Source organism: Borostomias antarcticus (assembly GCF_949987555.1).
Source record: "Borostomias antarcticus genome assembly, chromosome: 3".
Taxonomy (NCBI): domain Eukaryota; kingdom Metazoa; phylum Chordata; class Actinopteri; order Stomiiformes; family Stomiidae; genus Borostomias; species Borostomias antarcticus.
This window is the reverse complement of record NC_140236.1, coordinates 7,418,847-7,442,918: the sequence shown is the minus strand read 5'-3', so window position 1 is coordinate 7,442,918 and position 24,072 is coordinate 7,418,847. Positions and strand designations below refer to the sequence as shown.

Genomic DNA, 24,072 nt, shown 5'->3' with positions numbered 1-24,072 from the left:
TCTCTTCGCAGGTCTAAAAAGAATCATCAATCTCCTTTGCGCATCTCTTCAGACTCCTCCTGAGATCCCTCCAGTTGCCCAGTCCAGAACCCGCCTCTCTCTCTCTCTCTCTCTCTCTCTCTCTCTCTCTCTCTCTCTGTCTCTCTCTCTCTCTCTCTCTCTCTCTCTCCCCGAACCCCAGCCCCACTTGTCAGCAGACTCCCCACCGCCACCACCACCACCCACCGGGACTGGCACCATGCCTAAGAACAGCAAGGTGACCCAGCGCGAGCACAGCAATGAGCACGTCACCGAGTCGGTGGCGGACCTGCTCGCTCTGGAGCAGCCCATGGACTACAAGAGCAGCCAGATGAGCATGGGCCTGAGCCCGGGCGCCATCGCCCCAGGGAAGGGCCTGCTGCCCTCGCCGGACCCGGACGCAGAGGAGGGGAGGCCCGCCTGGAACAACAAGCTGGAGTACATCCTGGCCCAGGTGGGCTTCTCCGTGGGCCTGGGCAACGTGTGGAGGTTCCCCTACCTGTGCCAGAAGAACGGAGGAGGTGGGTTGGAGGGGGGAGATTTACAGTGTGGGACCGTGGGACTTGGGATGGGTAGATGAGGGAACGAATTAGGGCTGTAACATTTGCACATTTTGCTAAACAATTGTCTCAGAAATAATATATCTAGGTACAGTACCAGAAGGGTTCTTGAGCAGCGGCGTTTTTATACATACAGGGAAACTACAGTAGGCCGATTCTTGCTACTGTGAGTGAGTGAGTGAGAGAGAGAGAGAGAGAGATAACCTGAGCAGAGAGGAGGGTTGAGTTATTAGCATTCTCCCAGACTAGAGCCTCTGGTTTGGTTTAGTTACTTGCTAGCTATGTTAGTTAGCTATCTTGCTTCTAGAAGCCATCATACACAACAGCCACTGTCTGGAACTGCATCCGTTATGAAATGCTACACTGTAGTGCTCCGTCTAAACGTTTGCAAAAAAACAAATTCTCAGGGGACTGTATATGGTACGAGTGCCTGCCTACCCCACCCGACCATGGGCTCTGCACTGGGAGGTGGGTGGAGGCTGCTGGAGGATCGTTTGTTTAGGATTGGCTTATAGTGTGGGGGGGGGGGGCTCCAGATGTTACTGTACTGTATGTGTTAGCCAACTCGCTATGCTGCATGTAAGCAAATCAACAAGAGGCTTAGAGACTAGCTTGCCACCCACAGTTGCTGCTATTCTGGGGCAGGAACACTAGGAAAGTGATGAATGTGAGCTTTCCTCGGTTGATAATGTTAATTGGTTTAATTTGATTTAAATGCCATTTACTGCATCGCCATTGATCGCTTTTCTACCTCATCTGCTCGCATTACAGAAAACGTTTTCTACGTCAGTCTACATTAATTTAACTCCCGCCTACTTAACGTCAAGTGCAGGCAATGATTATTGAGTAACAATTCCCCAGTGTTGTCTCTCAGAACTGACTCTGCGTTTCGTCTGCTAGAGTTGATTGAACCCATGTGGTCCTTCTCAGAATGTATGTAACGTTGCCAGGGTCAAACCGTACAGTAGGACCGCTTATTCTGTAGCGTCAGATTCAGCTTCCTGTGAATTCATACCCAGCCAGTCTGTCAGAATGATTTTTCTCTTGGAGACTCTCTCCCCTTTATTCACACATTAAAGTCAGTTAGCAGACACTTTTATCCAAAGGGACTTACAATAATTGCATTTAACATAAAGCCAGTGTACTACTACTCGCCAAAACTCACAAGTGCATGTGTAAGAGCAGTGAAATACAAATACAATAGGTGCAATTTAATTTCAGATGTAATATTTTGTTTTGTTTATTTTATAGAACGAGTAGAGTAGACTAAGGGTGCTTCTTATCAGCTACTGGTATGATGACGATAAGATAGTATTTTCATTTTGGCCCACTGACAGTGAGAGCATGAGTAGTATTATCCTGTCTTGTGATCTGTATAGGCTAATCAAATAGAGCCTACTGAATGTGTGTGGCCATTTAGCAAACCGTGTTTCTTGTTAACTTGTGATGAACAGCACATTTAGTTATGGTAGCAGTGACATTTCCTCGAGCTAAATTGGTTTTGTGTCACCCAATTACCCCGGTGCTCATGGGAGTTGGAGGCCCATACTGGGCTGCCTCCACACTGACTGGGCAGGTGCCATCAGCATCCCCACACTGAATGAGTTCTTCCCTCTGGGTAGAGAAAGGCGCACTGGGACTACATATCCCAGTGCACCTTTCTCTGCCCAGAGGGAAGAACTCATTCACAGTGATAGCTCCACCTGCAGCATCTACTGAGAGCAGCCACCATAGTTTCTATTGTCAGTCTAATTCCTCAGACTTAAGGTGCCCCCCCCCCCCCCCTCTCTCTCTCTCTCAAGATTCAAGATTCCTTTTATACAACGGTAACATCATCGGGAAACATATATGGATAAATACTTACTATTTCAGTGTCTTAATATCGATTTTAGCGAACTCCGGCAAGAAAGGCAGTTCCAAAAACTATCACGTTGCTATGGAGTTTCAAAACGACGAACAATGAGCCCTAGCAACCAAAACTAACTCTCCTTACCAACCTAGCTAGCCAGGTGTGAAGTGTAGCCTACCTTTGCTGTGCAACTGCGAGTTGCAAAATTGGTGATGATAAACCAGTGTGGTACTGTAGGCTACAGGACAGATAGAACAACTCAAAATTTACATTGAATGTTTCCATATACAACAGCTCTTAACCAATCAGATTGCGAGGTCGGAACTACCCGTTATATAATACACTATAATGAGATAAATAGAATGCGTGTGTGTGTGTGTGTGTGTGTGTGTGTGTGTTTGTGTGTGTGTGCATGTGTGTGTGTGTGTGTGTGTGTGTGTGTGTCTCTCTCTCTCTCTATCTGTACGTGCGGTGTGCTTGTGTGCCCCAGGGAAACCTGACACCATGGTAGCCCATTGTTTCAAGCCCAGCATTGCTCGAGTGATAATGGAGGCTAGCATTCTCCTTTCCTTGACAACCCAGCTATCCGCCTGTCTGTCTGTCTATCTCTCAATCTCCCCCTCATTTTCTGTTCAACAAGAGACATGCAATTTCCTTTTAAACAAAGGTTGGCAGAATTGACATTGAACAAAGGCTACACTGTACTCCAGCATTCAGTCTTATATTTTAAGCCCTCAATCAAAATAATGGTGCTCCTTTGAACTCCAAAATTGTGTTCTCTGTGCTCTAAGTGTATTGCTTGTATACAGTGAGGCAGCTCTTACTGCAGTGTTTTGATCCTATCCCACCGAGCTCCCTAGTGTGTTGTTAGGGGGATTTGTACTTAAATAGCAGCAGGTGAGGACTGGCCTTCAGGTGAACCGGTCCTTTCCGGTTCCCATTTCCCAGAAAGTGTTCTGTCACCATGGAGCCTCCATCTTCTTGACATCACGCTGTCTCAGCGTCCCTTTCAGAGCATCTGGTCCTGGGAGGGGAGGGGCATGAAGTGAGAGGGGGAGATGGAAAACAGGCATTGAGTTTCGAAAACAGAGCCCCCCGCGGGCACTGAGAACAGTCCCTAAAATAGGAATCGAGCTCGTTGGTTCGCCTGCTCATGTTGCATCGATTACTGTTCACTCACTAATGCACACAATACGAGTTTTCTTTCCCTCTAGTCTTGACAATACTACGAACATAAAACAGCCTGTTTGTACCTGGATCTAACCCCCCCCCCCACCATCTTTCAGGTGCCTACCTGGTGCCGTACTTCATCCTGCTCATCATCATCGGCATCCCTCTCTTCTTCCTGGAGCTGGCGGTGGGCCAGAGGATCAGGCGGGGCAGCATCGGGGTGTGGAACTACGTCTACCCCCAGCTGGGGGGCATCGGCGTGTCCAGCCTCATGGTGGGTACTGCCGAGCTACGGAGACAGTACTCTTACTGGCTGACCGGGCCGTGGGTTAAAGTGTGTGTCCGTGTTTTCACTTTTTTCATCTGTTACTCGTGGAAGTCTCATAGACCATACAGTTACAAGTACAGCTCAGAGACAAACATGTGTTTTGCTGAAAGCCTGTACCCATAAAGTGAGTCATTTCTAAAGCCCGACTTATTCGCAAGTCCTATTCCTATTGCACCTCCTCCTCGGCCCACAAGTCATCTGTGGTGAAGGCATCACACATTTACCTGTCTGCTCTCCGGAGGCAGCAGAAGACAGAGCAGCAGGAGAGAGAGGAGCAGCAGGAGAGAGACCAGCAGGAGAGAGAGGAGCAACAGGAGAGAGAGGGGCAGCAGGAGAGAGACCAGCAGGAGAGAGAGGAGCAGCAGGAGAGAGAGGAGCAGCAAGAGGAGAGAGAGGAGCAGCAGGAGAGAGACCACCAGGAGAGAGGGGGGCAGCAGGAGAGAGACCAGCAGGAGAGAGAGGAGCAGCAGGAGAGAGACCACCAGGAGAGAGAGGAGCAGCAGGAGAGAGACCAGCAGGAGAGAGAGGAGCAGCTGGAGAGAGACCAACAGGAGAGAGAGGATCAACAGGAGAGAGACCAGCAGGAGAGAGACCAGCAGGAGAGAGAGGAGCAGCAGGGGAGAGACCAGCAGGAGAGAGAGGAGCAGCAGGAGAGAGAGGAGCAGCAGGAGAGAGACCAGCAGGAGAGAGAGGAGCAGCAGGAGAGAGACCAGCAGGAGAGAGAGGAGCAGCAGGAACCTAACCAGGTTCAGTGGATGCCCCACTGTCACCAGCAGACCTCACGAAGTCCGATAGATACCCCTGTGTCTACTGTGGATGATGTAGCATGTCCGTAGAATATTCTCTCTCCTATGATGCTTTTAGCCTCTCTCACTCTGAAATGTAATTCAATGCAATGTATTGCTTCATAAATGTTCTTAGCCGGTAGACAAACATACTCCTGGAGCTTGCTCGATCGCCTTGTTCAGAGGGGTCAGGGAAGAATTTTTACAGCTCACTTATCTGGCCCCCGGGTGATTACTGTTTTTTTGCTTCCCTCTGGAATATGTAGAGAGTGGGTCGTATGCCCACCTCCCTTGTTCTCTGTAAAGCGCATTGTGTTGCCTCTGGGTATGAAATGCGCTATACAAATAAAGCTTTGATTGATTGATTGATTGAGAGAGGAGCATCAAGAGGAGAGAGATCAGCAACAGAGAGACCAGCAAGAGAGAGAGCAACAGGAGAGAGATCAGCAATAGAGAGACCAGCAGGAGAGAGAGCAGCAGCATCAGTAGTGCGTCTCCAGTCCTTCTGTCCGTCCATCCACCAGGACGCGGCGCCTCAGCTCCGAGGCAGTGAGCCGTGAGTCGGGCTGGATGTGGCACCGGGAGTCTCAGTGGCTATAAATACATGCGGCCTAAGAGGCCGCTTATCACGGGCTGTGCTCCATGTGGAACACGTCTCAATAATTCAATACCCACTCGCCTGGCTCAGGCCCAGTCAGTGAATCTGAGTGAAGCCCCTGGCCACACAGAAGAAGGAGCGTTCAGGACGACCAAGTGTTCTACCTGTGTTTGCGTGTTGTCAAAGATGCAGAGATATCTTTGGGAGCCTGTCTGCTAAGTGCTTATTGTGCCTTATTATATGATACACTTAAATATCCTACTATGGCCTACCATGTAAGCAACATCTCTGTATCTGTGTATCTACTCTACTGATAGTCACGTCTCTCCTATGAAGTATGTAGCCCATGTTTATTGCTCTGTAAATGTTCTTAGCCAACAGACATTTTCCAGGAGCTTGCTCGACCGTCTCATTGAGAGAGGTCAGGGAAGAATTTTTACAGCTCCCTTATTCATCCCTTGGGTGAATTGTTTTTTTGCTTCCCTCTGGAAAATGTAGGGGTGGGACCTATGTCCATCCACCCTTTGCTCTCTGTAAAGCGCATTGTGTTGTTGATGACATGCGCTAATAAATAAAGTTTGATTTGATTTGTTTCTATGAATGAGACATGTTTATTACTTTCTCTCTCTGTATCTCTCTCTGTCTATGCAGGTTTGTGGTTTTGTGGGCCTCTACTACAACGTCATCATTGGCTGGAGTATCTTCTACTTCTTCCAGTCCTTCCAGTACCCATTGCCCTGGGCTGAGTGCCCCATCCAGAGGAACGGAACCCAAGCCAGTGAGTCCCAAACACCACTGTAGGCTACAGGTAGCTAGTGCCATATTGCGCCACACTACAGTACATGAAGCGCAGTACAGTAGCCTACAGTACAATACAAAAGCTAAACATAGACAGACTGATTGACAGTTGACCTTGACAGTTGTCCGAGACTCCTGCCTGGTACTGCCACGGTCAGTGCCAAGTCACACAGAGTGCGATCCTATTGTGAGCAGCTGGGTTTTCTGCCGACTGCAGGGTTGGAATGACCCGACGCCTGCGGACTGGGAAGCTCTGCCAGGGCTGCCTGTCAGGAACTATGACCCAGCCAACGCTGTCAGCTCCTAGAATGCCCAGCAGCTGGTAGCCTCCAGACGTCTGACAGCGGTGCACACTGTTTCAGACAGACGTTAGCATTGCTGGGGCTTCCCTATGGTGCGCTCACCTCACGTTAGCTTCACTATGCTGCTGAGTTCACCTCACGTTAGCATTAGCCTCACTATGCTGGGCTCAGTTCATGTTAGGGTTAGCTGCCTTATGCCGAGTTCACCTCGCGTTAGCAGCAGCCCACCCCACAGCCCACTATTCTGATGAATGTGTTCAGAAAACCAACTGTGCAGACTCAGATAGGATTTAGCTCAAAACCACTCCTAATTTGCTCATTCGCTGAAATTCACAGCAAAGAAAGGTACGGGCAGCCTGTTTGTGGGACTTTTACAATATGAGTTATTTTATCAATATTCATGCATGAAAATCAAAGTACAGCCATGTCTGCAGCAGTGGTGCATCTCCTAGAATTTGCTGGCAATCGTGAATTCCTATCCCACCTGCACCCCCACCTCCCTTTCTCCTCCTCCTCCTCCTCCTCCTCCTCCTCCCCCTCTTCCTCCTCCCACCTCTCATAGTCGTGGTGCCAGAGTGTGAGAAGAGTTCTGCCACCACGTACTTCTGGTACCGTCAGACCCTCAACATCACCGACTCCATCGACCACACCGGCGGCCTCAACTGGAGGATGGTCCTGTCGCTGCTGGGCGCCTGGATCATCGTTTGTTTGGCCGTCATCAAGGGCATCCAGTCATCCGGCAAGGTGAGGGGTCTCCCAGGGGGAGCCGCAGGGGCCTGAGTGAGTGACAGATGGAGGACATGTCCGGAGCCTGCTGATAAATCCCACGTCGGATAAATCTCATGTCGGATAAATCTCATGTCGGATAAATCTTATGTTAAGTTACAAATGTGTTAATTACCATCCCAATGACTCTCGTTTGAAGGCTGAAGTGTTACTGTAGAGCAGTGGTCCCCAAACTAAGGCCCGCGGGCCGGATACGGCCCGCCTCCACATTTGGCCCGGCCCCCTGAACAATACCAGAGACGCATTATGATTCTTTTTTCAGTCTGGCCACGCGAATCCTAGACTAGCCCCTGTCAAATAGAACGGAATAATTGCGAAAAGGTTCGGTAAGAGAAAAGTTGATTCAGAATGCAGGGTATTTAACCTGCAGTGGTCAAACCATTATCTTTTTGTTCAATGCTAAGAAAAGGCTGTCTGTCTCATCTGTCAAGAGGCGGTGGCGGTATTCAAAGAATAAAATCTGCGCCGACACTATGAATCCCGTCACAAAGACAAGTATGATAACTTGCAAGGCCAAATGCGAGCAGACAAACTCTCAAAGCTAAAAAGTGGACTGTTAGCTCAGCAGAATACATTTGTACGCCAAGCTCAGCTGAAGCAGTCATCCGTTCGGGCAGCTTTCGGGTTGCTCAACTGATAGCAAGCAGCGGTAAACCTTTCACTGATGGAGAGTTTGTCAAGAAATGTTTGAATGCTGTCGCGGAAGAGGTGTGTCCCGAGAAGAAAGATGTCTTTAATGCCGTGAGTCTGTCGGCGAGTACAATCACCAGACGCACTGTACTGACCCCGGCCCCCATCAGAGAAGGGAAAAGTTATGTGGCCCTCACAGGAAAAAGTTTGGGGACCCCTGCTGTAGAGCCTATAATCACTTATATTCTGTAATTTCTATTGCGCTTCAGTATGAGGGAAGAAGCATGCAAAGTCCATAACGTTAGATTTGACGCAAGTATTGCGCAAGTCATAATGAAGATGAAAGATGTTAGCTGGACAGTGGCCACAATGTCCTGTGATCTTCCTCCACAGAATGAGTCATGTACAGCACAGCACAACGTCCAACCCACATTTCTGAATAGGAAGTACATAGCAGAGAGTTTGCCAAGCTCTGATACACATTAAAACATGCAACCTGGTAATCTAATTATGGTAGCGATGCCAAAGCCATCCACCGAATTCTGTAGAAAGGACTCTTAGCTCTACTCTCAAAACCTTAAAGGGGCGCAGTCACACTTGTTTCAGTTGATATTATTTGGATTAAATGCCTAAATTCTGTGTGTAGGCCTTTTTAAAGTCACCGTCAGATTAGTTTGTTTAGTTTCTGTGTTTCCCTACACAGTAAACTGAATCACAAACACTTAAAAGGGCAAACCATGACATCACTGGATATGTTTATCCGCAATTTTCCAGCAGTATTTCCAACACTGTATACTGTATAGGAAACAGCTACACTGAAGATAGATACATATGAACTTGATTTATCCCCAAAGGGAAATTCTCTTGCTGCAGCAAAAATTACACATTTAATCTGTATTTATTTTCAATGGGTTATTGAGAGCATAGTACATACTGTAGCACACGACAATGCAATGCAATACAATACAATGCAATGCAATACAATATAATGCAATGCAATGCAATACATTGCAATACAATAGCATAAAAAGGCACAAGGGTGTGGTGCAATAAGGTATAGAAAGGCACAATACACAGTTTACACAATATATACCATATACTGTACTGTACAGGAGTACAAGAAGCAACAAGTAGTACAACAAGCGTGACTGCGCCCCTTAAAAGGTTATTTTACACATTTGGGACAATACACAGATGCCGTATCAATGCCTGCATGTATGCATGTGTATTTGTGTGTGTGTGTGTGTGTGTGTGTGTGTGTGTGTGTGTGTGTGTGTGTGTGTGTGTGTGTGTGTGCGTGCGTGCGTGCGTGCATGTGTGGGTGTAGATGGATAAGTGCTTGTGCGTTCATGTCTGTCTCAGGCTCTCTGTGTGTGGGATTGTTATGGTCTGGCCCCTCTTCCATGTGAGGCTATTGTGGTGTGTCCATGGTAACGGCGTACGTGACATGCATTTCTCTCTCTCTTCTCCTCCCTCTCCTTCCCTCCCTCTCTCTACCTCTCTCTCACCTCTCTCTCCCTCCTTACCTCCCTCTCTCCATCCCTCTCTCTCCCTCCCTTTCTCCTTCTCCCTCTCTCCGTCTCTCTCCCTCTCGCTCCATCTCTCTCAGGTGATGTACTTCAGTTCCCTCTTCCCCTACGTGGTGCTGGCCTGCTTCCTGGTGCGCGGCCTGTTCCTCAAAGGAGCCGTGGACGGCATCGCTCACATGTTCACCCCCAAGGTGAGCGCAGGGTGGCCAAGAATATTCCGGCTATCTGCGAGGCTATCACAAACACAGGGCTTTGCTCCCCACCCCGCCGTCGGCCCAGCGACCGTCTGAAGCCGGAGAGGAGCGATGTTGCCTGATATGGCCGGGTCTGTCTGACTGCGAGGTGTTGCTTATAAAAACTCTTTGGAAGAAGATCTTCTTTCTTTATGGGAAAAACTGGTGCCAGAGCAGTGGATTGGAAAAACTGCAGTCGTTTGATCCTTATCCACGGATATTTGGATATATATTGTGCATAGTGAACATACTTTCTGTGATGCACACCCACCCATATTTGGTTATTCAGAGCCTCCATGCTAGAGTCTGCATGTAGACCTCTGTGCTTTGTAATGGTCATTAGTTCTCACTTAATCAGACTGCACGTATGGTTGTTGTCTCCCCCTCATGGTTGCCTGGGGTACTGACTGATATCTGGTTTGTGCAGCTGGAGAAGATGCTGGAGCCCCAGGTGTGGAGGGAGGCGGCCACCCAGGTCTTCTTCGCCCTGGGCCTGGGCTTCGGGGGGGTCATCGCCTTCTCCAGCTACAACAAGCGCGACAACAACTGCCACTTCGACGCGGCGCTGGTCTCCATCATCAACTTCATCACCTCCATCCTGGCAACGCTGGTGGTGTTCGCCGTGCTCGGCTTCAAGGCCAACATCATGAACGAGAAGTGTGTCGTGGAGTGAGTGCTTCTGCTGTCCTGTTCTTTAACTGCTCTCTCTCTCTCATCTCTCTCTTCTTTCTCTCTCTCTCTCTCTCTCTCTCTTTCTCTCTCTCTCTCTCTCTCTCTCTCAATTTCAATTCAATTCAAACCTTTATTTAGCAAGCGGAAACCCATTGAGACCAGTGTCTCATTCACAATGGTGCCATGGTTACAACAATCAGAATCTCTCTCTCTCTCTCTCTCTCTCTCTCTCTCTCTTATTCGTAACTTATTCTTTTCAGCCATCTGAATTCATATATTACCATTTGTCAAAGTGTCCTTGGGAGAGACACTGAAGCTCAAATTGCTCCCAGTGAGCGGGCTAGCACCTTGCATGGCAGCTGTCGCCATTGGTGTGTGAATGTGTGTGTGAAGGGGTGAATGAGAGAAGCCATCGTATTTATCATCGGTCATCATTTACCACCTGTCCCTCCTCTCCTTCTGACCGCGTCCAGAAACGCAGAGAGGATCCTGGGCTACCTGAACACGGGCGTGTTGAGCAGAGAGCTCATCCCCCCGCACGTCAACTTCTCCCACCTCTCGTCCGCCGACTACGCGGAGATGTACGGCATCATCAAGACGGTGAAGGAGGACAGCTTCGCACAAATGGGCCTGGACCCCTGCCTCCTGGAGGACGAACTCAACAAGGCGAGTCGTCTCTCAACGGGGTTTTGTTTCAGTTCTTGTCGTTCTTAGAAATGTGTGATACTGTAGGTGTCTGACGGCAAACTGTGATCTACTGTACAAACCCCTTCGCTCGTCTCTCGTCTCATTCTAACATTTTACCGGTGTCAATATTTCTACTAGCTCCTTTTAAATGGAAAGCAGTACATTGGTTTCTTCCTGTGTTAATAAGGGCGCAGAAACCAACTTATCTTCTCTCTTGGCTCCATCCCCTTCTCTCCCTCCCTCCCTCTCTCTCTCCCTCCCTCTCTCTCTCTCTCTCTCTCTGCAGTCGGTCCAGGGTACAGGTCTGGCCTTTATAGCCTTCACCGAGGCCATGACCCACTTCCCCGCCTCCCCGTTCTGGTCTGTCATGTTCTTCTTCATGCTCATCAACCTGGGCCTGGGCAGCATGATCGGCACCATGACCGGCATCACCACGCCCATCCTGGACGCCTTCAAGATACGCAAGGAGATCCTCACCGGTGAGCGACGACAAACCTCAAGTCATCCAACCACGTCAAATCGTGTACCGCACACGCTGTACAATGCACATAAGATGTTGTGGGGAGTAGCGATTCTAGTGAATTCTAGCGAGTGAGTGACTGAAACATCCGTTGTGCTGTCATTCTGTATGTATTATCCTGAATTGGACATTCCTGTGAGTGCTGGTATCTTTGCCACTGTCCTGTAGCAATTTGAATCACAGAGCAGGCTTGTACAGAAACGCCACAAAATTGTATTTGTGCATACAGTGAAGATATGGAAAAGGTGTCCAGTGTAGTGTGAATGTAGTGGCTGGCTGGCCAGTATAACCAGTTGGGGGTTCTCCTGTCCTCCTCCCCAGTGTGCTGCTGTATCGTGGCCTTTTTCCTGGGCCTGCTGTTCGTCCAGCGTTCAGGGAACTACTTTGTCACCATGTTTGATGACTACTCTGCCGGCCTGCCTCTCACCGTGGTGGTCATCCTGGAGAACATCTCCGTGGCCTGGATCTACGGCACCAAGAGGTACGAGGCTGGACTGGACCGGACTTGACCAGGAATCTTCAACTCCAAAACAGTCAACTCCATTTCGTCATAGAGTACAGCGATGTTCTAATTTCTGGATATGCTCAAAAACACTTATTTACCTCCCTTTCTCTCTCTCTCTCTCTCTCTCTCTCTCTCTCTCTCTCCCTCTCTCTCTCTCTCTCTCTCTCCCTCTCTCTCTCTCTCTCTCTCTCTCGCTCTCTCTCTCTCTCCCTCCCTCAGGTTCATGCAGGACCTGGAGGACATGCTGGGTTTCAGGCCCTACGCCTTCTACTTCTACATGTGGAAGTACGTGTCGCCCGCCTGCCTGATCGTGCTCATCGTCGCCACCGTCATCGAGATGGCCGTCAGCCCGGCAGGCTACAACGCCTGGGTGGAGGCGGAGGTTAGTGACTCAGCGCCGCTGCTCGCGCCGCCTAATGTGGATTAACACAGTAGAGTGGCCTGCGCGCCTTTCCCTAGAGCGGGGGTATTCAGTTAAAATTCAAAGAGGTCCAGTTAGATAAAATGTCCTCACAATGGTTCGATGGTGAGGCATGTAGCGTGCATATTTTTTTGTGTCCTCGATTTCACAGATAGCTCGTCTGACAGACAGGTATTCCGTTCTGCAAATGATAGCTAATCCCGGATCTGTGATCAGCACTGCTTGTTTCATTGTTGACATTGCTTGCTTCAGTGTGCTGACATCCTCAAGCAAAGGTGCACGTTATGACTCAGTGCTATATTGAAGTAGCAGTTGTATCAATGTCTTATTTATTGCCAGTTTTCACATTTAATTGGAGGGCAGACTACTTTAAACAAATGTTATTTTCTCATTGCAAGTATAATAGGGCTGCATTTAAAAAATAAAATAGGCCTATGCATGAGAGCACTTTTGAAAATGGTTAGCTTAATTTTAAGTTAACTCCATTTTACATCAACAGGCTCAACCATTTACAATAAACAATCTCAACACCTCATTTTCTTTCCCTCTTGTATCCCACTCCCAGCTTTTATTGTTCAGTGAGAGAAGTGAGCCCTTGCCTCCTGTTTTAAATCTGGGCTGGATGGTGTCAGGGCCGTTCTCATACACATGTGTACAGTAGGTGCTCATTGGTGGATCGATAATTTTGGGCTCTTAGATCGTGTATTTTTGGAGCCCTCATTTCGGATTTGAGCGGGCATTTTTATCAGGGGAGCCGTGGGGGGCGGGGGGGATGTTTCCAAGGGCACTGCCAGGGGCCCTCATAAAATACTATTATTATTTTTATTATTATTATTATTATTATTATAAGTATTATAAGTACTATATATATATATAGGTTTGATTGTTGTTCAAAAGTTTTGTACCACAGTCTAACATACAGTATCAGACATACTGGTTTTGAACTGCCTGTGGGAACAATGAATATGTAAGAATCTGTCCATTCTTCATTTAAAGTCTATTTTCGCTGTCTACTTTGTCCTTTTAGAACACGCCGTGTGAAATTACTCTTCTTATCTGACTCACTGTATCTCTCTACAACTGTCTCGACTCGTCTCCTGTCTCACTGACTCAGAAGCTCGGAACACAGAGATTCGGTTAAAATAGAAGCGCTCCGTCAAAATGTAATAATCCTCAATAATTTCACAGTTCTTGGTCCGGGTCCGGATAGGACGGCGTCTGGGTCCGGATCCAGACTGCTGTCCTCCTGTTAGTGATCCATGCTCCTAGAGCCACGTCGTTCACAGCCCTGCGTGTCCGCATGCCCGAACGTGGATCTCAGCTGTCAGAGTCACTCACCCCCCCCCTCCCCTCCCCTCTCTCACGCAGGGCTCGGAGAGTTTCCAGAGCTACCCCCCCTGGGCCCTGGCTATGGCCTACGCCCTCATCTTTGTGGCCATGCTGCCCCTGCCCGTGGTCTTCATCGCCCGCCACTACAACCTCATGTCGGACGGCTCCAACAAGCTGTCCGTCTCCTACCGCAAGGGCATGATGAAGGATATCTCCAACCTGGAGGAGCAGGACGAGTCTCGCTTCATCCTGAGTAAGAACCCCAGCGAGGCGCCCTCTCCCATGCCCCCCCACCGCGCCTACCTGGGCCCGGGGGGCACCCAGGAGATGACCAGCACCAATTACGGCACGGGCATCGGGACCAAGAGCGGCTACCAGAACATCAACTCCCCCGAGTCCGAACTATGATCTGCCACTCATCACTGAACTGCCAGTTATACCCCCACCCACCCCCTAACCCCACAGAAAGAGAGAGAGAGAGAGAGAGAGCGAGAGAGAGAGAGAGAGACAGAAAGAGAGAGAGAGGAGAGTAGAGCTACCTGGGGTCAGGTTGCAGCGTCCACACCTGGATCCGTCCATCATCCACTATACCTAGACCTCCACTCCCTCACTCCTCCCCTCCGGATCCAAGCTGCTGACAGAGGGAATGATGGGAAGTGAAGTCCTTCTAGCTATGAACAAGGACTTCATTTGTTATCTGCCTCAGGAGGGATGTGGGTGGGGTCAGGTGTGGAAGCAGCAGACTAAGGGATTAGGACCATAGAGAGTTCTGAGACTTAGCTCTCTGTTGGTCTCTGTGCTGTAGATATGAGCTCTAGGCCCATACTTTGCTCATAATGGTTTTATGTCGGTATGTCTGGGGCCGCACAAACTTCAGAATAAGCTTTTGCTTGGGTTACGGCATCCCCAACGCTGCAATAGCTTACCCTGAACTTCGAGCTAGCAAGAGTAGTTTTGCAAAGGTTACTTTGGCAACGGGTTAGTCATTCTTACCTCGAGAAGCTCTTCGGCCTCTTTTTCATTTCATAAATAAAGATTATGATAACAATGGTCTTGGGGAGAGAACCTAGTGTAGGAGGAGACGGAGAGAGAGAGAGGCAGGGAAATGAGAGGGAGAGAGAGTCTTAGGGAGAGGACCTAGGGTAGGAGGAGACTGCGAGAAGCACATGTTCTTTTTCCATTCGCCACTTTTTTTCCCTTTCGCTTTATCAAGTGGAACATCTACAGTGACATCTTCCGTTGGTCGTCACAATGGCAACGTGACCCAGTAGAACATCGACAGTATGGTTAGATCTTCATATGGAATGTACTACTGTAACCTTCAAAGGAGGAACAGCTCATCAAGTATACGACATCAATCAGAAATCTATAGCAGTATGCCACACACACACATACTATAATACAGTGTTGAGTAGATTTGGTTCTAGAAACATCCTCATTCCAGAATCTAGTTGCATTTGTAGGCTACAATAGCAATGCTGCAGTGAAAGTAGTGCTCTTAAACATACTCAACATTCTCCTTCTATCTCTACACTATTGACAGTTGTCGAGTGGTGCCGAGTGGTGTTGTTCATCAATTCATTTAAATCATGTAGTACACAACAAACCTACATGTTTAGGGTTAAATGTTAAGGCAATCAGTTTCCCCTTGAACATCAGAAGCACATCCCCTGAACACATCTGAACCTGAACACAGAGTAGCACTTCCATTGTATCCAACCCAACCTATCCTCTCCCTAGCAAACCAAGTTGTACAGCAGAGCTACACTGCCAATAGCAGACCCCCCTCCCCACCACCACTACCATTCCTCCCCATGTCTTCTACTGCACTGAGAAACCCAGACAACAGCCCCCCCCCCTCCGCCCCTATTTTAATCAAGGCCTTAGCAGGTACAGGGGAGACTGCATCTGTGCAGAGATAAAGCGAGCCGCTCCCCTGATCCAAGCCCCTGTGACCCAGTGAGGTAAAAATAGAGCGGCGGGACCCAGGGGAAGTCTCATGGCTGGCGGCTTTCACCATGGAGATGAATTCTCTTTCCCCGAGGGGCAGGAGGAGGAGGAGGAGGAGGTGTCTCGCTGCACACAGTTCAGTCAAGTCGCTGCCTCCGAGCCCCTGGAACGCACAGCGACAGCGACGTTTTGGCAGCTGGTGGCTTTCAAGCAGATGTACTGCCAAGAGACCCCTCTTAAAGAATGGTTGTGGAAAAATGAGGACTAGTGGGAAGTTAATTATTGTACATTCCTCAAATTGTGATGCAAACGTCCTCTCTCTCATGAGCACTTGAATATGTTGATTGCTGTGAATTGTCATGTGTGGAAAAATAGCCTTTTTATTTTCATTGTTGAAATTTGTACAGTGATGTTTAATCTGTTATAGACATTTTAATGTGGAAAAATATTGAATGACACTGAATGGCTTTGTTGCTGCAGTAACCGAATTGAACCACAGGGTGGCACTGCTGGCCACAGGAGGAGCATACAGCGTACTGCCCCTCCCTGTCAGCTGTGAGGAGACAGAGCACATCTCTGTGTAAAGCACACTCATGGCTGGTGCCTAAATGACATCTAAGTGTTGGTTAGCCTTATGTTTTTGTCCTTACTGAGATGTTTTGTAGCGTTCTTTGTAGAGTTTGTACTGTTGTCTCGCCCGACTTACTTGAGCACTTTATAAGTAGCAGAGACCCTGGAGTTGCTTAAGAAGAGTAGATAGATACAGATAGATAGGCTACTGTAGATAGATAGATAGATGGATGTGCATACTTCAATGCTACATAGTACAAAGTATCACAATATTGTATGTCTATAAACATGAATCTTTAAGGCAAACACACAAATAAGAACACAAATGGCAACATCTAAAATGAAGGCACAAATAGCAACGTAAAAAAGCAGCTTGACTTCAACAGCGCAGCACGCAGGTGGAACAGGATGGGAAGCACAAAGAAATTATATTTTCAAATATATTTAGTCACCTGGAATCACCTTTAAATAGTTTTGTTCACAAAAGCGCTTAGGATTCATGGTGCTCTATTGGCTTGTGGATCACAGGATGCCATGGCACAAATATTTATGCTTGAAGACTAGAGACAGACAAGCACACATGATCATACACCATTTTTGTATTCCTGGAGGGGTCACAGGGGGATATATAAACAGCACAAACATACCACCACAGGAAGCCAAGCCCTAATGTCCAACTGCACCCTTATAGATTTCCATGCACTTAAACAACTGTCTCTCTTGGGTTCCAGATTACCGTCCGTCTGTCTTGAAATGAAAGGTATATGGATCGTCGCTTAGCTATATCACTTGCGGAACGAGAGCACAAAGATCATAATGATACGGTCATACGTACTGCACACACACTCATTCAAGTTTACAACTGTATGCCATCTTCCAAGACTTCCCTACACCTGGCATTGATGGGATATGTTTTCACATAATGAACTAGCAAGCACTCGCTTTGAAGCACACCATGTTTGATATCGGTCCAGACGTGAGAATTAATAAACTAAAGGAATTATTGAGCTCTCACTGTAACTCCAGGGCCTCTGTATTTTCAATGCGTCTTAATGTCTTACAAATATATTGAATCAATCCTGTTTAGAACAACTCGGTTACTTTAAATTACAGTGATAGTGAATGTGTTTCCTACTGTAGTGATAAGAGGCTTTCTGTGATCAATACTGTACCTGTTTATAGTCCTTCAGTGTATTAATATGTATATATCGATGTACATTGTCAAATTCACAATATCTATATAGTATAAGAGTAATGGTGAATACTCAAGGTGTAAATACTGACTGTATATTTTGAAATATTTCATTTTTTGTACGTAATGTACGTAAAGTGTGTGTAGATCTATGATGCAAAGCCATGGGGTCGATGTTCTCAATCAAAATAATGAGCGACTGTACTCGGTGTGTTTGTGCGAGCGTGTGTGTACTGTACTGTATGTGTTTGTGTGTTAGTACACGTAGTGATTGTGTTTAAATGTGTGTGTGTGTGTGTGTGTGTGTTTGTTCTCCACGCTCAGTGTTTGTGTGCTGCTTTACTTAATCAAATAGACAAGATCCTGTAATAATAACAACGTGGGACCACTTATGTAAGCAATGTCTTCTGTGTGTTTCTCTAGCTGCTCTCTGGAACAAATTATACTCCACACAAATGACAATTGAACATAATTGAACTCTGTCAATAAGCAGAAACACGACTCTTTGTTCTCAGAATACACTGTAAAAGACAATTCTACCAAGAAAATAAAAATGACGACTTTTATGAAACACGTTACACTGTGTATGGGAAGTAGAATTTATTTTAAATATAGATTATTTTTTAATCAAAAATCAATAGCTCTTTTGAATGTTGATGCACTTTTTAAAACCCCAAAGAACTTAACTTCCATCCTTGAATTTTGGGTTTGCTTGCCATAAAGTGACTTGTCTTCATGGCTTGATCATGTTGTTTTGACAAAACATCTGTTAGAACATGCTATGATGCATGAAAGAGTTCCAGGGTCAAGGAGATGTTACATCTTAAACGACCTACAAGCATTATGTCAACAGTATCTGGTCAGGTCACTGCAAGACAAGGATAGTCCAAACTCATCACGCAGAAGAACAGTACACGTCATTCCACTCTGTCTGATGTGCAAAAGCAATATGTTTCAGGTTCTAGCTTTTATGAGACTGATACTCCCCTTGGACCAGGGCTTGTCCACTGATGTCATGGCAGATGCCAGGAATTCAGCATTCGACTGAAGCTCGAGCTGCCGCAGTGACACAGTCCTTTTGGTTTTTTTTGCTTTTTGTGACTAGAGCAGCTGGTTTGCACTACTGGCTGGTGAACGGTCACCGGTTATCATTTCTGTCTGATCATCAATGACTAGTTAACAATAATATGTGTCATTTATGACGGAATCAAAACCCTCTTTATTCTACAGTATATAATCGAAATGCTCTTTCTGCTTAACATACAGTGTAAACCTTTTATTGGATGGTCTTGTGTAATTGCAACTGTACTGTACAGTGTTTAAATTTGTATTGGAGGGGAATGGGTGGAAATTAATGATTTGTTTCATCAAAAACATGCCAATAAAGATCACATTATTTGATTGTTCTTCAGTATTGGTGCTCCAACAAGTTTGACACACACACACACACACCACAGTACGTATGCATGCAGGCACACACACATGTTTACACATACTGTATGCACACAGTAGTGCCCAGTGGAGTGGAGAAAGCATTTTTTTACTTTTTACTTCAATCTGACCAATTTGTCTCCAGTAGATGTGCACCTACAGAGCATGTTCTCAATGGGTCTGCACACATGTCCAAAAGGGATGGGGACAATGATGGGATTTGCATGTTGTTTCATGTTTGATGGTTTTGTTTTTAAATGGGATTTGTTTACATACATACCACACCTCTTTGAGAAGTACTTGGAGGAATGGCAGAACGCCACACCCTTACCAGTAACCTTGTCCCAGCATGAGGTACAATACAGCGGGACGCCTCAGTCAGTCGTTGAACTGTGGGCCAACCCTCCACTCTGCCCTGACAGGTTTAATACAGCTATTGAATAGTCAGCAGCTGTCGCAGGCTACAGTAATGCTGAAGAATTGACTGCAACTTGTGTAGTGTAATCTTATTTAATTAACATGAAACAAGTACCTGTCTGGTCACTATCAAGTCATGTTTTGGGTGTAGTGCGTGCACATCATTACAAATCGATAGCAATTCATTGAATTTGTCACACTCCATTTTGAATAGTTACCAATAGAATCATAAGGGCCTCTGTGAACATAGAAACCTTTCATCACATCGGTCCCTGAAGACCCTCTGGAACGTGCCTAGGGACCTCCACCAAGCCAGGGAGCCAGAGGCAGGACTAAACACTGTTAATGACAAGCTACTGGAGGCACTGTGTCTGCTAGCTAGCAGACCCAGCATATCCTGGCCTTGAGCCAGCATGGGACAGTTAACTGGAAGCCATCTGCATTGATCCACAGTTCAAACACTGCTCTATAGCAACGTCTTGAGGATCAGGACAGGGTATGTGTGTGCGTGTGCGCATGCGTGTGGTCTTGCGATCCGTCCCCTTGGCCTATGAGAGCCTTTGGGCAGGATAGATCAGCTTGATCCAGCAACGGGAACTCCTTTCTACGGATGTTCTGTATGCTGTGTTCCTCTAAGGCCAGGTTCTCTGGACCTACAGAATCCAGCTAGAGTTGGGAAACCGGGGCAGGGCGGACAGGGAATAGATTAGATTAGATTAATAGAACAGCAACATTATGAAAACCAAACTCCCAGAGGACCTTGTTAACTTCCAATCTCTTATTTCCACTATCTCCTCCTTCCCATCCTCTGCTAAAGCTGCTTGCGCTCTAAAATTCTAAACCTTCAATCCTAAAAAACTCTTGGAAACTTTCTCTTCACTACTCCAGCCCTCATCTCCTCCTCCCTTCTCCCTGGTGGTTTTGCCAACTTCTTTGACAAGAAAGTCAACAATATCAGATCCTCTTTCTCCCATCCCCCGGTCGACACTCCATACCAACCACACACCCCAGCTTGTCCAGAAAGCTGCAGCTCGCCTGGTGCTCAATCACCCCAAGTTCTCCCACACAACTTCCCTTCTGTTCTCTACACTGGCTCCCTGTAGCTTGCATCCAGTTTAAAACTCTGATACTAGCCTACAGGGCAATGAAAGGAACAGCTCCCTCCTACCACAAGGCCAGGTTGAGCTTGAGGTGGTGTGTCGCCATCCACTCCAAGATGTCAGCCAGGCACCCAGCTATGCAGGGGGAGAGGGTGAGGTTGGGGAGGTGAGGTGAGGTTGGTGCATATGGCACGTTGACCGGGGGTAGGGGAAAGAGGATCTGATATCCGGCTATTGAGGGGGATCAATCCTTTGATGTTCGACTAAACTTACACTGACCACCAATAGGTTACTGCAAAGTTTATTTTTTCATTTAAACTTTATTACTTAATTTTTATGTATTTCCTTTTTAAACACCCGGAGAACTCAATTCAAATGTTTGTTTTCACCCAAAAAGGGGTGGTGACCATACAGCGGCATGAAGGTTCCCAGATGATTGCTCTGGTCTATTGCAAATTCTTTTTTTTATTGTGGTATCGCAGTTTGAATGTTATCTTAGAAGGACAAGCAAAGACACACACTAGCAACACACCGTAAGATAAAAGTGAATACATGTGGTATGGTCTTTGCAGCTGTCTAGGGGAATTTGCTTTGTAGTGATTGGTAGGCAGATGCTAATATCAGTGTGCAGTCTTTTTCCCTTGGGCTCTCAGTGCACTTTGCACATGGCTTTTAAACCCTCCACTCCTCAGTTGAATGTAAATTGCTTGAAACATGTCAGATTGTGGAAACCTCTGGAAATGAATGCAACACTTGTTAGGTCGGTTTATGTGTCCATTATTGGAGCAATTTAGCTCAGAGGGCGTAGAGCATGGAACCATGATTACCTCGGCCTGACATCTCACCACCGGCACAAATTACCCTGTAAGAGTCAGGGCGGTACACAGTCATGCATCCATCACAAGGCAATATTATTATGTGCTGCTGACAGGATATCAGTAGCAGCCTTTTAAGCTTTTGAAGCCCATCTCCTGCTGCATCGTCAATGGTGCTAAGTGGATGATCATTTACGCAAACAGAGTCCCAGTTGAAAGACTTGGAACAATATCAGGATTATACTCAAAAAACAGTGAGACACAGACATACAGTATTTGGATGAAACCTGTACAGTAGTTTGTGTTTAGTTTTTTTGACCAACCATTGCTAACCATTGCCCCAAGGCAATCCCTGAGTTAACAACTTGTTTTTTTCAATATTGCCCCGCACGCACTTTCAGTACTGCAAGAGAAGGATCTGATATGCTATTGTTGTTTGCGGAATTAATTTCATCAGATGTTTGAGATAACCAATTTCCTCCAAGTAGGCTAAAACCCTTGAGCTACTGTAAGAACTTTGCAAATGAAGCTACACCCACTTTCAGTTCCTCTAGAGCAGGAACCGATACACTGTTGACTTCGCACACAAGTCAGTGTAGGTGCGCAGATGTTGACACTATTTCCTGACGGCTTGCATCACACTTCCATTCTTCACCTCTGTCATGTAGGCTACGCTTTGATCTTGATCTCTGTCCTTGTAAGTCCTTGTAAGTATCTAGTAAACAGATGTGATTTCCCCTCTACAACTCCGCCTCTGTCCCCATTTACCAGGACGCACGCATGCAGAGGAAACAAACACACAAACACACACACAAACACACGCACACGCGCACACACACACACACACACACACACACACACACACACACACACACACACACACACACACACACACAGTCACACTGCCTATACTGTAGGTAAATATTCTTATTCCCTATATAGTACTAGATGTTTATCAGAACTGAGTAAATACACACACACACACACACACACACACACACTCACGAACACACACACACACACACACACACACACACACACACACACACACACACACACACCAAGAAAGGTCACTTCCCTTCCCACTGTCGTCCACCCTGTGTCCACATGATTTAGGAAGAGGCTCTTGGCAACAAACATTTCTCACACTCTGAATGTCTCCTGACAGGAAGAGTGTGTGGGTGGAAATCCATCAGTCATATTCTCACATGGCTGTAGCTCCTGTAGCCAGCTGGTCTTCTGCAGGATCAGAGCTACAGTATATGGCCACTTAAAGATGGTAGAGAATAAGAGTTGTTTTTTGGTAGCACTTTACATTACAGCACGGTAATAACATACTGTAGTAATACCCTGATAATATCTACATTATTACTAGGGAATTACCAACAAATTACTAGTAGTGTTTCCCCAGCTGCCCCAGTACAAGGGCCTGATACCAGCTATCACTAAGGATTTCACTACTCTTCAGCTCACATGATCTTATTCCTCGCTGAGTTTCTAAAGAATGTTGAATAAGCTGGTGTGGGTAGACTTGCCTAGTCTTACTAACGGTCTCCTATCCCAAAGCCCTCCCCGTTTCAACATATAACTACATCCCACTGTGACCTGGTAGCAGTATAGTAGCTATAAATCACTTTGGTTCACGACCGCTCTCCCCCTTTAAAGACTACAGTTGGTGTGGTTGCTAGGATATTGGTTAACACTAAGTATACTTTTAGTGTAGGGGAGTGCGCATGCATAAAAGAGAACGCATGCATAAAACCTAACTTTTTACAAATCACCCAAAAACTCTTTAAAATACCTCCCCCAAGTAGGGGGAAGAATGAAGTGACAGTAGACTAATGCCTTTTGGAACTTTGATAAATGTTTATTAATTGGAAAATATGCATAAGCAAATAATAGCAAATTACTAAACAATAAATCAATAACATAAGAATAAGTAAAATGTTAAAATAAGTAAAATATTAGAAGGAGTGTCACCTAATTCTGTCACCTACACTATCCGGTCCTGACCTGACAACTCCTACTGCCCTTGCCTGATGACCCTGTCCGTTTGATGGTCTTTGAAGTTGATCTTCATCTGTGTCAGGTTAGCAGAGTTCTTCTTCTGTAGCAGCAGAAAACTGGAACAGTTTAGTGTCTTTTGGAGTCGATCTGCAGTAGTTTCTATAGGCTGGAACCGGGGGAATTGAGTCCAATCGTGTCACAGAAGGTTGGCTGAACTTCGTAGTGAGCAAATCCCAATAATCTCTCTTAAAGGTATCCAATGTAGTTTTTGACCACTAGTATGCGCTCTAGAGCAAATTTGAGAAGGTGGTACCCGAAAATCGCGTACTACGTCATTGCGTCAATACGCGGAGCACATAATAGTGACGTTTCACACATCTTTGTTGTTTTCAAAACTTTAGCTAAATATCATTTTGCGAAGAAATTACAAGGTAGGAAAGACATTCAAGTGATTGAACATGTTTATTAGACTACAAGGAACCATATATTTAGAAAATAAACAAAGAACGGATTGTTTTGATTCACGTTTTGTTGGATACCTTTAACAACCTCTTTTATAAACGTAGCTTTTTGGCCTGTCACTCCTCCTTCTTTCCATACATCACAACATTACCAGCCAAACAATGGCATACATGTCACCAGACGATATCTGTCACCTGACAGATATTTTGTATTTTGATTGTCGCGCGAGTTGTTGACGTGGGGGGGGAATTCTTGACCTTTTGCCTGGAATTCTAGACCTTTGGTCGTGCGGGGGGGGGGGGGGGGGGGTTCCTCCACCCGATCCCCCCCTGGCTACGGGCCTGATCACTCTTATGGGGTGATGGCCCCCGGCGACGGTCAGGCGATGATCCGTTACAGCCCCTTGAC

General features: G+C 46.6%; 1 protein-coding gene across 1 annotated transcript; it reads left to right on the top strand.

Annotated features, from left to right (window-relative positions):
• Window positions 1-238: 238 nt before the first annotated feature.
• Window positions 239-14,128, top strand: slc6a17 (solute carrier family 6 member 17; the record flags this gene model as incomplete). Its single annotated transcript, XM_084462136.1, has 11 exons — window positions 239-539; window positions 3,714-3,871; window positions 5,960-6,086; window positions 6,971-7,152; window positions 9,434-9,544; window positions 10,014-10,255; window positions 10,732-10,924; window positions 11,232-11,424; window positions 11,787-11,946; window positions 12,190-12,352; window positions 13,760-14,128. 11 exons carry the CDS (start codon window positions 239-241, stop codon window positions 14,126-14,128), a joined length of 2,199 nt encoding a protein of 732 aa, XP_084318262.1.
• Between the last annotated feature and the right edge of the window lie 9,944 nt (window positions 14,129-24,072).